General features: G+C 41.5%; 1 protein-coding gene across 1 annotated transcript in view; it reads left to right on the forward strand.

Moving 5' to 3' along the window:
• KREMEN1 (kringle containing transmembrane protein 1) overlaps window positions 1-13,823 on the forward strand; it is a 281,286-nt gene extending 267,463 nt beyond the window's left edge. The window contains exon 9 of the mRNA XM_075324324.1: window positions 9,600-13,823. Within this exon, the coding sequence (XP_075180439.1) occupies window positions 9,600-9,759 (160 nt within the window). The 3' untranslated portion in view covers window positions 9,760-13,823. The remainder of the gene's footprint in view (window positions 1-9,599) is intronic.
• The last annotated feature ends 400 nt before the right edge of the window (window positions 13,824-14,223 follow it).

Genomic DNA, 14,223 nt, shown 5'->3' on the forward strand with positions numbered 1-14,223 from the left:
TTTGTTCAAAACTTCAAATTAAACGTTACAATCTGCACTTGAATTCTGTTGTAGAGATTTCATTTCAAATCCAATGTGGTGGCATGCAGAGCCCAACTCGCGAAAATTGTGTCACTGTCCAAATATTTCTGGACCTAACTGTAACAGAACAAAATTTAGAAATAAACATTTTTGACATGCAAAAACAAAACCCCAAAAAATTAGTGACCAATATAGCCACCTTTCTTTATGACACTCAACAGCCTAGCATTCATAGGTTCTGTCAGTTGCTTTATCTGTTTAAGATCAACATTGCGTGCAGCAGCCACCGCAGCCTCCCAGATACTGTTCTGAGAGGTGTACTGTTTTCCCTCCCTGTAGATCTTACATTTTATAAGGGACCACAGGTTCTCTATGGGGTTCAGATCAGGTGAACAAGGGGGCCATTTCATTATTTTCTTATCTTTTAGACCTTTACTGGCCAGCCACGCAGTGGAGTAGTTGGATGCATGTGATGGAGCATTGTCCTGCATGAAAATCATGTTTTCCTTGAATGATACCGACTTCTTCCAGTACCACTGCTTGAATAAGTTGTCTTCCAGAAACTGGCAGTAGGTCTGGGAGTTGAGCTTCACTCCATCCTCAACCCGAAAAGGTCCCAAAAGTTAATCTTTGATGATACCAACCCATACCAGTACCCCACCTCCACCTTGCTGGTGTCTGAGTCGGAGCGGAGCTCTCTACCCTTTACTGATCCAGCCTCTGGCCCATCCATCTGGCCCATCAAGAGTCACTCTTATTTCATCAGTCCATTAAACCTTTGAAAAAAATTAGTCTTAAGATATTTCTTGGCCCAGTCTTGACATTTTATCTTATGTTTCTTGTTCAAAGGTGGTCGTTTTTTAGCCTTCCTTACCTTGGCCATGTCCTTAAGTATGGCACACCTTGTGATTTTTGATACTCCAGTAATGTTGCAGCTCTGAAATATGGCCAAACTGGTGGAAAATGGCATCTTGGCAGTTTCATGCTTGATTTTTCCTCAATTCATGGGCAGTTATTTTACGCCTTTTTTGCCCAACACACTTCTTGCGACCCTTTTGGCTATTTGCCATGAAATGCTTGATTGTTCGGTCATCATGCTTCAAAATTTTGGCAATTTCAAGACTGCTGCATCCCTCTGCAAGACATCTCACAATTTTGGACTTTTCAGTGCCCGTCAAATCTCTCTTCTGACCCATTTTGCTAAAGGAAATGAAGTTGCCTAATAATTAAGAACACCTTATATAGGGTGTTGATATCATTACACCACACCCCTCTTCATTACAGAGATGCACATCCCCTGATTTACTTAATTGGCAGTTGGTTCTCAAGCTTGGAGTAGGACAACATGTATAAATAGTATCATGTGATCAAAATACTCATTTGCCTAATAATTCTGCACATAGTGCAGTAATCCATGACACAGATTTTCTGAGCAGAGTCCAAATGCTGTGTTGAACTACTTTTCTGAATGACTATATCATGTCCAGAACATGAGTACCCCCCCCAATATCCCCCAAACATGCATGTGCAATCCTGCAGATACCAGTAATGAAAACTAATCACTGCCTTCAGGAAGAAAATATCTAAAACATGCGCACAAAAAGGACAAAATATAACAAAGGGAGATTAGCTGTAGCTCTTGAGAGGTGTACATATTAATTCATAAGATCTCAGCATGTCCTATTAATACAGTATATTTTACAATATAATACTCAAGAGATAAATATTCATGTAAATTGTTGTGCTGTTGTTACTAAAATCGAGTAGGTCGGACACCCGGACGGGCTCAATTCGAGTAACGAGTGTAATGAAAGTCAATGGGGAGCAAGCATTTTTCCAAAAGACCCTAACTAGAGGGTTGGGGAGGCAGGAAAATAGCTGAAATGGATGGAAACACCATGAGAAAGGCGTTTTGATGCCCAGGTCACTGCTGGGACCTAAATAAATAAATAAATATTTAATTTAAATAAATGACGTGATGTTCAGCCCATTTTTGATATCCAGCAAAGATAAAGCAGATGGCTGGGGGCTGATATTACCAGATTGGGAAGGTTCATGGTTATTTGCCCATACCCATCCTAAAAATACTAGCCTGCAGACACCCCAGAATTAGCGTATCTATTAGATCTCCAATTCTGGAGCTTTACCCAGCTCTTCCCAATTGCCCTGGAGATGTGGCAATAGGGATAATAATTTAGGGGGTTGATGTTAGCTGTCTAATGTCACCTGGCGTCAAGCCCAAGGGTTAGTAATTGAGAGACGACTATCAAGCACCCCATTACTGATCCGGTAAGTGCAAATAAAAAAACACACACAGGAAAAAAATAGCTTATTTGAATAATGACTCCCCCATACTATCCCTCGTTCACCAATTTATTATCAAAAATGTTCCCACAAAGTTCCATCGTAGTGCACGATGTACGAATGCAGCTCTGGTGACTGGGAATAATAGTAAAGTATAGCTAGTCTCAGGCACAGGGTAGTGACTACAACGCTCATCAGCGCCGCCCGCTCAACGCTGTACTCAGCGAGACCCAGTAACGCCGATGTGCGTTGTCATCACTACCCAGCACCTGTGAATAGCTGTGCTTTATTGCTATTCAGTTGCGTGAGCTGCATTCATGGATTGTGGACCATGACAGAGCTTCATGGGAATATTTATGATAATAAATTGGTGAACAGTGTGGGGGAGTTTTTATTCAAATTAACTATTTTCTCTTGTCTCTTTTTTTTTTCTTTTCACTTACCAAGTTAGCAGTGGGGATGACTGATAGATGCTTCTCCATTACTCCATTACCTGGGTTTAATGCCAGCTTACATCACAGCTGACATCAATCCCAAAAAATATTATCCTGATGGCCACTAAACCAGGGTAATCATGAAGAGTCAGGCAAAGTGCCTGAATTGGCACATCTAAGAGATGTGCCAATTCTAGGGTGGCTGCAGGCTGGTACTTTTAGGCTGAGAAGGGGCCAATATCCATGGACCTTCCCAGCCTGATAATATCAGCCCCCAGCTGTCTGCTTTACCAATGCTAATTATCAAAAATAGGGGGGACTCCACATAATTCTTTTTAATTATTTATTAGGTCAAACAAGGCTAAAAACACCCTTTAGTGCCACATGAAAGGCACTAAAAGGTGTTTTTAGCCTTTTTCACCCTAATAAATAAATTTAAAAAAAATAGCATGAGGTGCCCCCTATTTTTGATAACCAGCCATTGTAAACAAACAGCTGTAGGCTGAAATTACCAGGCTGGCAAGGTCCATAGTTATTTGGCCATGCTAAAAATACCAGCCTTTAGCTGCCCCAGAATTATAACATTAATAATAATAAATAATAATAATCTTTATTGCTATAGCGCCAACATATTCCGCAGCGCTTTACAATTCAGGAGGATCATATACAAACAAGTAACAGTTATAGAAATACAATATTTAGAGGAAAAAAAAAGAAAAAACACAACCCTGCTCGTGAGAGCTTACAATCTACAATGAGATGGGGGGAGAGGCAAGGTTCAAGTGTTTATTTACAATGACAATCCAGCCATCTCACGGAAATGGGGGATAGATAATGGTTTCCTGGACCAGTGGGCCAGAGCCTTGAGATGCCTTTGGGTGCCATGGAGTTTGATGTGGAGTTATGTTGTGAGAAGTTGTAGAGGGACTATGTGAATCGAATCTGATTAGGGAGTGTGATAGGCCGCCCTAAAACATTACATTTGATGCACTAATTCTGGCACTTCACCTTACCTATTCTTGATTGCCCTTGATTGCGGTGGCAATCCAGGTATTATTTAAGGGGGTTGAAGTCAGCTGCGTATTGTCAGCTGGTATCAAGCCTATGGGTTAGTATTGGTGAGGCGTCTTTTAGACACTGCCATTATTAACCCAGTTAAGTAAAAAGATAAAACACACAAAAATATTTTATTTTTAAAAAAATGCTCCCCAACTCTTGCCCTGGTTTACCAATTTGTTTATAAAAACCCATTAAGATCCAAAGCTGGCCATTAAGATCCAAAGCTGTCCACCAAATCCGATGTAGTCTACAAAGGGAAATCTGAAAGATTTAAAAAGAGAGAGGTAAAGAAATAAAAACAAGAGACAGTCCCTCCTTCACCAATTTCATAGTTTTTTTAAGGTTGAAGGGAGACTCTAAGTCCATCTAGTTCAACCCGTAGTCTAACATGTTGATCCAGAGGAAGGCAAAAAAAACCCCAATGTGGCAAACAAGTTCCAATGGGGAAAAAATTTCCATCCTGACTCCACATCCGGCAATCAGACTAGTTCCCTGGATCAATACCCTGTCATAAAATCTAATATACATAACTGGTAATATTAAATTTTTCAAGAAAGGCATCCAGGTTCTGCTTAAATGTTAGTAGTGAATCACTCATTACAACATCATGTGGCAGAGAGTTCCATAGTCTCACTGCTCGTACAGTAAAGAATCCTCGTCTGTGATTATGATTAAACCTTCTTTCCTCAAGACGTAGCGGATGCGCCCGTGTTCCAGTCGCAGGCCTAGGTGTAAAAAGATCTTTGGAAAGGTCTCTGTACTGTCCCCTCATATATTTATACATTGTGATTAGATCCCCCCTAAGCCTTCGTTTTTCCAAACTAAATAACCCCAAGTTTAATAACCTGTCTTCGTATTGCAGCCCACCCATTCCTCTAATAATCTTGGTCGCTCTTCTCTGCACCCTCTCCAGTTCAGCTATGTCCTTCTTATATATCGGTGACCAGAATTGTACACAGTATTCTAAGTGCGGTCGCACTAGTGACTTGTACAGAGGTAGAACTATATTTTTTTCATGAACACTTATACCTCTTTTAATACATCCCATTATTTTATTAGCCCTGGCAGCAGCTGCCTGACACTGTCCACTAAAGTGAAGTTTACCATCCACCCATACACCCAAGTCTTTTTCTGTGCCTGTTTTACCCAGTGTTCTACAATTAAGTACATAATCATAAATGTTATTTCCTCTACCCAAGTGCATGACCTTACATTTATCTACATTAAACTTCAATTGCCACTTCTCAGCCCAATCCTCCAATTTACATAAATCTCCCTGTAATATAAAATTATCCTCCTCTGTATTGATTACCCTGCAGAGTTTAGTATCATCTGCAAATATTGAAATTCTACTCCGCATGCCCCCAACAAGGTCATTTATAAATATGTTGAAAAGAAGCGGGCCCAATACTGACCCCTGTGGTACCCCACTATGAACTGAGACCCAGTCCGAGTACGTACCATTAATAACCACCCTTTGTTTCCTATCACTTAGCCAGTTTTTAACCCAGTTACACATATTTTCCCCTATCCCCATTATTCTCATTTTATGTACCAACCTTTTGTGTGGCACCGTATCAAAAGCTTTTGAAAAGTCCATATACACAACATCCACTGCATTTCCCTGGTCCAGACTTGAACTTACCTCTTCATAGAAGCTGATCAAATTAGTTTGACAGGATCGATCCCTCATAAACCCATGTTGATACTTTGTCATAGGGTTATTTTTCTTGAGATACTCCAGTATAGCATCTCTCAAGAAACCCTCAAGGATTTTACCAACCGTAGAGGTTAAACTTACCGGCCTATAATTTCCCGGCTCAGTTTTTGTCCCCTTTTTGAATATTGGCACTACATTTGCTATGCGCCAGTCCTGCGGTACCGGCCCTGTTATTAAGGAATCTGAGAAGATTAAAAATAATGGTCTATCTATCACAGAACTCAATTCCTGTAGTACTCTGGGGTGTATGCCATCCGGGCCCGGAGATTTGTCAACCTTAGTGATTTCGAGGCGGCGGCGTACTTCCTGCTGGGTTAAGCAGGTAATATTCAAGGGTGAATTTATGGTATCACTGGTCATGTCATCTGCCATGGCATTTTCTTGTATAAAAACCGTAGAAAAAAAGTCATTCAGCAGGTTGGCTTTACCCTCATCCCCTTCCACCATTTCACCAAGACTATTTTTAAGGGGGCCAACACTATCGCTTTTCAGTTTTTTACTGTTTATGTAGTTAAAGAATATTTTAGGATTATTTTTACTTTCTCTCGCAATGAGTCTCTCTGTCTCAAACTTAGCTAACTTAATTTGCTTTTTACATATTTTATTTAATTTTCTATAATTATATAATGCCTCATCACTACCTACCCTCTTTAATTCTTTTAAGGCTTTCTGTTTTTCTTTTATTGCTTCCCTTACAGCTCTATTTAGCCATAGGGGTTTCCTCCTATTTCTATCATGTTTGTTCCCATAGGGTATATTTTCTGCACAAGCCCTATTCAGGATGCTCATAAAAGTCTCCCATTTGCTTTGTGTACTTTTATTACTTAGTACATCATCCCAGTTTATTGCACTAAGATCATCTCTCAACCATTTAAAATTTGCTTTCCTGAAGTTTAGTGTCCTTGTAGCCCCTCTACTAGACATCTTACTAAAGAATACATGAAAACTTATTATTTTGTGATCACTATTCCCCAAGTAACCCCCAACTTGTATATTTGATATGCGGTCTGGCCTATTGGTTAGTACAAGGTCTAGTAGTGCTCCCCCTCTTGTGGGGTCCTGTACCATTTGTGAAAGGTAATTATCTTTCATTGTTATCAAAAATCTATTTCCTTTGCTGGAACTGCAAGTTTCTGTTCCCCAATTTATATCAGGATAGTTAAAGTCCCCCATAATAATTACCTCTCCGAGACTCGCTGCTTTATCAATTTGCTTTATGAGGTGATTCTCTACCTCTTCCATAATATTCGGCGTCTTATAACACACCCCTATCAGTATTTTATTATTCATTCTCCCCCCCCCCTTATCTCCACCCATAGGGACTCTACATTCTCAGTACCCTCACATATGTTGTCACGCAGGATGGGTTTTAAGGATGATTTTACATATAGACACACACCTCCCCCTCGCTTATTTGTACGGTCATTCCTGAATAGGTTATAACCCTGTAAATTAACAGCCCAGTCATAGCTCTCATCCAGCCATGTCTCTGATATCCCCACTATATCATAATTTTCTTCCAACAATATTAATTCTAATTCCTCCACCTTATTTGTGAGGCTTCGGGCATTAGTGTACATGCACGTTACGTATGACTCTGTACCTGTATTCCTGCTTACTGTATTAACTGTCCTAACCCTTCCCCCCGTACCACCCCCAATTTCATTACTTGTGCCCTGGTCACTATCTGCACTACATTCCCCTTCTATAAAGTGAATACCCTCGCCCCCCATTCCTAGTTTAAACACTCCTCCAACCTTCTAGCTATTTTCTGCCCCAGCAGAGCTGCACCTTCCCCATTAAGATGCAGCCCATCCCTAGCATAGAATCTGTAGCCAACTGAAAAGTCGGCCCAATTCTCCAGGAACCCAAAACCCTCTTTCCTACACCAATTCCTGAGCCACCTGTTAACCTCCCTGATCTCTCTTTGCCTCTCTGGTGTGGCTCGTGGCACAGGTAGTATTTCCGAAAATACCACCTTTGAGGTCCATGCTTTAAGCTTACAACCTAATTCCCTGAAATCATCTTTAAGGACCTTCCACCTACCTCTAACTTTGTCATTTGTGCCAATGTGTACAATGACCGCTGGGTCCTCCCCAGCCCCTCCCAGTAATCTGTCAACCCGATCAGCGATGTGCCGAACTCGAGCGCCAGGAAGACAACACTGTTCGGCGATCCCTGTCTTTGTGACAGATTGCCCTATCTGTCCCCCTAATAATTGAGTCCCCCACTACCAGTACCTGTCTTGCCTGCCCTGCACTCCTATTCCCCCCCTTACTGGAGCAGACACTCCTCTGGCATTCAGAGGTCATGCCTTGCTGCAGCAATGCTACCCCTGTAATGACATCCCCCTCATCTGCCAAGTTTGCAAACCTATTGGGGTGTGTCAGTTCAGGACTAGCCTTCCTAGCACTTTTCCCTTTACCCCCTTTCTAACTGTCACCCAGCTACCTACCCCACCGTCCTGCCGCTCCCTACTACGATCCTCCCCCACATCTGACCCAGCAAGCTGCTGCTCAGTGAGCAGCACACTCCTTTCCATATTGCTAATGCATCTCAGAGTTGCCAGCTGCTCATTTAGATCCAGTATCTGGGCTTCCAAATGTGCAACTTGCTCACATCTCGAACAACAGTATGCACCCTCGAACGGCTTTTCAAGGACTGCATACATGAGACAAGATGTACACTGGATCGCATTAGCAATAGTGGAGCACATTTTCTAATGGGGATAGCACTAAACAAATGTTAAGTAATTAAACAACTAAATACAAACAATTCTACTCACACTTACTTTTGCTCACACTTTGCTCACTCACGCTCACAATGAAGAAGACAGGCTAAAATTAGCGGCGCGCGGTTTTCAGAAGTCTTCCTTCCGGCTGTAACGGCCAAAACCCGGTTCTCCTTGAGCTCGCGGTGACTCTTCACTTATCCCAGAAGGCACTGGGAATATGCAAATTATCCTCGCAAGACTCCTTCCCTGGCTTTCAGAAGTCTTCCTTCCGGCTGTAACGGCCAAAACCCGGTTCTCCTTGAGCTCGCGGTGACTCTTCACTTATCCCAGAAGGCACTGGGAATATGCAAATTATCCTCGCAAGACTCCTTCCCTGGCTTATTTATTTATTATTACTTATTATTACTACTTATTATAATACTTATATTATATTATTATTATTATTATTATTATTATTATTATTATTATTATTTATTATATTATAATACTTATAATTACTTATTATTATTACTTATTTATTATTACTCCTTCCCTGGCTTATTTATTAAATTTATTATTAGAAAACAATCCCCGCAGCTCTGACGCAGTCCATGGTATTTACACAATATCGATCGATTCTGTATGGAGCCTCGCTTCATAGATCACTGCTGATCAGGCTGCACTCATCATAGTCACCGGGTATCACAGGGTGCAGTCTAACTGGAAGGGATCTATGAAGCGTCATTTTTAGAACCAGCTTCATGGGTTGTGCGACAGAATCGTTTGAACATCATCGATTACGTCAGAGCTGTGGGGATTTTTTTTAATAATGAATTGGTGAACAAGGGACTTTCTCTTGTTTTTACTTCTTTACCTGTCTCTTTTGATGCCTTTTGGATTCCCATTTGTGGACTATCTTGGATTTGGAGGACTACTTTGGACCTTTATAGCTTTTTCTTTTTTATTTTTTTAATTGAATTGGTGAACCAGGGCAAGAGTTGGAGTGTTTTTTAAATAAAGTATTTTAATGTGTGTTTTATTATCTTTATACTTACTGGTTAATAATGAGCGTTTCTGCTAGACGCCTCTCCATTGCTTACCACTGGGTTTGATGCCAGCTGATATACAGCTGACATCAACCACAAAAAATATTACCCTGATTGGCAATTCTGGAGTTGCTGTAGGCAGGTATTTTTAAACTGTGAAGGGCCAAATAACCATGGGCCTTCCCAGCCTGATTATACCAGCGAGCAGCTGTCTGCTTTACCTTGGCTGGTTATGAAAAATAGGGACATTATACATAATTCGTATTTCACTTGAAGTCTAACAATTATTTTCTTTCCTTAAGGTCTCAGAGGTTGGCATCACCCACCAGTTTTGACAGTTGCCATCGAGGATCTGCAGGAGAAATATGGAGCATATTTTACAAACCTTCCACGTCAATTTCCATTTTCCCAAAGAAGATCAAGGGCCCTCATGATGATCGCAACCCATTAGTAGGAGAATAATTTGCACTTTGGTCAAGACGTTTCAAATCTGCAGAGCTACATTAGGAGACTCCTACCATCTCTGTTTTTAAGAATTGGTTTGATAAATATATATTTATATATTTATGACCTTCTGAAATGGATAACAAGGAGATGTGAATGTCCAGACCAGAAGCTTTTGGGACCCAAATGATCACATAAATTCTCCAGTTAAAAGAGCAATAGGGAACATCCCAAATGTTCCAAGGTCTTTTGGACCTCTTAACTCTCAGTGCAGGTCAAAGAGAACATGTGATTGGGGTGGGATAGAAGGAACAACAGCTTAATGCTGCAGGCGTTGCATACAATCACGCTTCACCCTGCACAGCAGGGCACTCCATATTTGAAAGGGATATCTGATGTACATTCAGGTCCTCAATATTTTTTAAATATATTTATGAACATTGAACTTAAAATATGGAGCTCCAAATATTGTCTGGATTTCTGACTGCATCATGGGCAACCACAGTAAAGGTGGATTTTTGTATTGTGTATATTTTTCCATAACTTCTGAACGACATAAATCAAAGCTGGAACCATCACATAATGAGCCAAACAAGAACAGTTTCCCTCATTCTAGAGTTTACATTGTCTCTTGCACAGAATGAATGGATACTTTACATGGGACTGACCATTCATGAAGCTTCATTGCCCTACATCATGCATGGGTGTTTTCGTTTTCTGGATTTTTTTTTTTTCCTTTTGTTCCTTTTTTTTCTTTTTAATGCTGCATGAAATGAGTGTCAATGTTTATGGGGCCACTAGCTAACTTATTATCAGAATGTGCATATTTGTACCCGCTTTTCAGTTTATAATTTAAATCTGCATTTTATATCACTGTCTGTCTTGGAAATGTTTGTCTGCATAATTCATAAAGCCTGTTCAGATAAAGCTTCTGATCTTTTATGTTGTGCCTAGCCATTGGTTATCTGATTATATAGTCATTAATGTCTCTCTAGGTTTCCTCCAAGAAAGTCTCGTCAGTCTTTCTACATAAGTGCCTATTGCCTAACCATATGATCAACCAAGAAATACCCTCAGTCATTAAAATCTCATTTTAGATACAATAATGTAATATTGTGAGTCTTCTTAAAAAATTTGAAGATTTAAAGGGAACATATCACCAGATTTGGCGACTATAAGCTGCGGCCACCACCACTGGGCTCTTACATACAATATTCAAGAATTCTGTATATAAGTGCCTAGGTCAGGCTGTATAACTTAAAAAACACTTTTATAATACTCACCTAAGGGGGCAGTCCAGTCCAATGGGTGTCGCTGAATTCCGGTCCAGCGCCTCCTCACTCCAGTCCGGTGCCATCTCTCTGCTGCGATCTCCATCCTCCTTCCCAGCCCAGTGTTCATAACATGTCTGTCATCCACACAAGCCAACCTTGCGGTCCTGCGCAGGCACATTTTGATCTTCTCTGCTGAGGGAAGACCAAAGTACTGTAATGCGCAGGCGTGATGAAAGGTTAAAGACCGCTGGCGCATTAGCACTACAATACTTTGATCTGACCTGAGCAGGACCTCAATGCATGACTTAGGATGCATCCTGCACACGAGCCTCAGATGTCGGAGGACGGCGATCCCTGCAGAGAGGAGGCGCTGGACCAGAGAGCAGTAACACCCATCGGTACGGACCCCACCTTAGGTGAGTATTATAAAAGTGTTTTTTACATTCTACACAGCGGCCTGGGCACTTGTATATATACAGCATTCTAGAATACTGTATATAAGAGTTCAGTGGTGGTGGTTGCAGCTTATAGTCGCCAAATTGGGTGACAAGTTCCCTTTAAAGTGTACCGGTCCTTTCCACAAAACCTGTAGAAACGGATGGTCTTTTCGGCATTCTTCCCCACAACAAGTTGAAACTTTTGGTGCACATACCAATCTATGTCCTGAACTGTTCTGATTCTCATGCTCTGTTATTTGCTGCCCACTGTGTTTTTGAGTGGGCAGTTCCTCTTCATCAGAACTATAGTTGCAGGAACTTAATTTTCCTCACTTTATGCCATTTCTGCCCAATGGTTTGCCTAACTTGAAATGAAAGCCCAGCTTTTTGTTATGCCAGCATGCTGTTAGACAGGAGCGAAGAGACAAAGACCCGCTCCCAATTCCTGTGACCCGTGTTGGTATTTCTTCTTCTAGAGACGGATTATATTTACCATCAGACAGCAAACAGCAATTTAGACATACAGGAGTCACACAGAGCCCGATTCATCAAAGTGTTTACCCCAGACAAATTATACACTGAGAAATGTTGCACACTATTTTGCACAACCAGCGGCTATGCAAAAATTATACAAGTTTTGTAGTTTTCACACCAGTATTGGGTGCAAGAACTGGAGGAAATGGGGAGCAGCAAGGACAAGGAGTGGCTACATCCACCAACGACATAATTCAAAAGGAGCAGCATTTCTTATGCCAAAAATGTTTCTCCAAGTCCCCGATTGGAGTAGCATTTTTGGGGAGGTGTACGTCACTGTTTACATAAGCCAAATTCATTAAATGGTGTGCTTCTTTTTATGAATTCTGCACATCTTAATTATGCACACCTATCTATCATTAAAGGCCCCGTCACACACAGCGATAAATCTTTGGCAGATCTGTGGTTGCAGGGAAATCATGGACATATTGTTCCATTTGTACACAGCCACAAACCTGGCACTGATTGTCCACAATTTCACTGCAGCCACAGATCTGCCGCAGATTTATCTCTGTGTGACAGGGCCTTTAGACTGTTGTACGAAACACCAGTCTTAAAGGGAATCTGTTGTTGCCGCTTAAGCTGACAGCAGCATAACATAGGGGCAGTGAGCCTGATCCCAGCAATGTGGCACTTACTGGGCTGCTTAGTGTAGTTTTGATAAAATCACTGTTTAATCAGAGGACTACTTGGCCTGCTGCTAGGTAGGCCAGCATACTCATTAGCTCTGTATAATCCCACCCCCACCAATGATTGTAAACAGAAAGCTGCCATTGTGTATGGGCAGAAATCTGCCAATGAGAGATTAAAGGCCGCTTTACACGCTGCGACATTGCTCAAGCGATCTCGTTGAGGTCACGGAATTTGTGACGCACATCCGGCCGCTTTAGCAATACCGTTGCATGTGACACCTTTTGAGCGATTTTGCATCGTTGCAAAAACGTGCAAAATCGCTCATCGGTGACATGGGGGTCCATTCTCGAATATCGTTGCTGCAGCAGTAACGATGTTGTTCCTCGTTCCTGCGGCAGCACACATCGCTCCGTGTGACACCGCAGGAACGAGGAACCTCTCCCTACCTGCCTCCCGCCCGCAATGTGGACGGAAGGAGGTGGGCGGGATGTTTGTCTCGCTCATCTCCGCCCCTCCGCTTCTATTGGGCGGCGGTTCAATGACGCAGCTGGGACGTCGCTGTGATGCTGAACGAACCGCCCCCTTAGAAAGGAGGCGTTTCGCCGGTCACAGCGACGTCACAGGGCAGGTAAGTAGTGTGACGGGTCTGGGCGATGTTGTGCGCCACGGGCAGCGATTTGCCCATGTCGCACAACCGATGGGGGTGGGTACCCACGCTAGCGATATCGGTCACGATATCGCAACGTGTAAAGCGGCCTTAAGGTGGGGTTATGGAGCTCCACATTTAAATAACTGCTAGGACTGTAGCAGAAAACACTGTGATTTTATCAAAATAACAGACAACAGCTCAGTAAGTGACATCGCTGGAATCAGGGTCTCTATCTCTAAATTATGCTGCACTCAGGAGAGCAAAAACCTGATGACAGATTCCCTTTAATGAATCAGGGCATAGTGCCCAGTACTTTGGAGTGAATTTTGGGTCGTAAGACAACATGATTTGTACATGATGTGTAGATTTGTCACTATCTATTAAATGAGCTTAAGGTGTCTCATATTGCAGAGACTTTTTAAATAATATGAAAAATTTAAAAATACAGGCTGTTGGAGGATCACTGTATACCTTGGCCATTCACAAAGATCTCTTTATGAGATAAAAATAAAAGCTGTGGATTCAAAGAGAATGTATTACTTATATTTTGTAACAATTAAAATCTGATACTGAAATATACTATTTTATAATCTTTTTTTTTTTTTTTTTCTTATTCCAGATTTTTTTTATGTTCTATTTTGTGTCTTCGATTGTGGTTGGAGGAATTTTGCTTGATCTTATGTCAATATCATTTAGAAATATACTTCAAAGCAGCGAGATGGAATTGAAGCCACTTGGACATAAGCCATGTGCAGGAGATGTTCATTGACATCTATGGGAGAGTTTTCTAACCACTGTGCAGAAAGGGTTAAAGGAGTAATTCATTACTTTTGGGGTTTTTTTACTATGATGCTAAGAACTTACACTCCAGAAGTTGCTATCTTTCGCCTTGTTCTGCCCTGTTCCGATCTCTCCTAACTCAGGTGGTGATTCTCCTGCTTCTCCTTGGCCTCAT

This window comes from Anomaloglossus baeobatrachus, chromosome 1 (genome assembly GCF_048569485.1).
Source record: "Anomaloglossus baeobatrachus isolate aAnoBae1 chromosome 1, aAnoBae1.hap1, whole genome shotgun sequence".
Classification (NCBI taxonomy): domain Eukaryota; kingdom Metazoa; phylum Chordata; class Amphibia; order Anura; family Aromobatidae; genus Anomaloglossus; species Anomaloglossus baeobatrachus.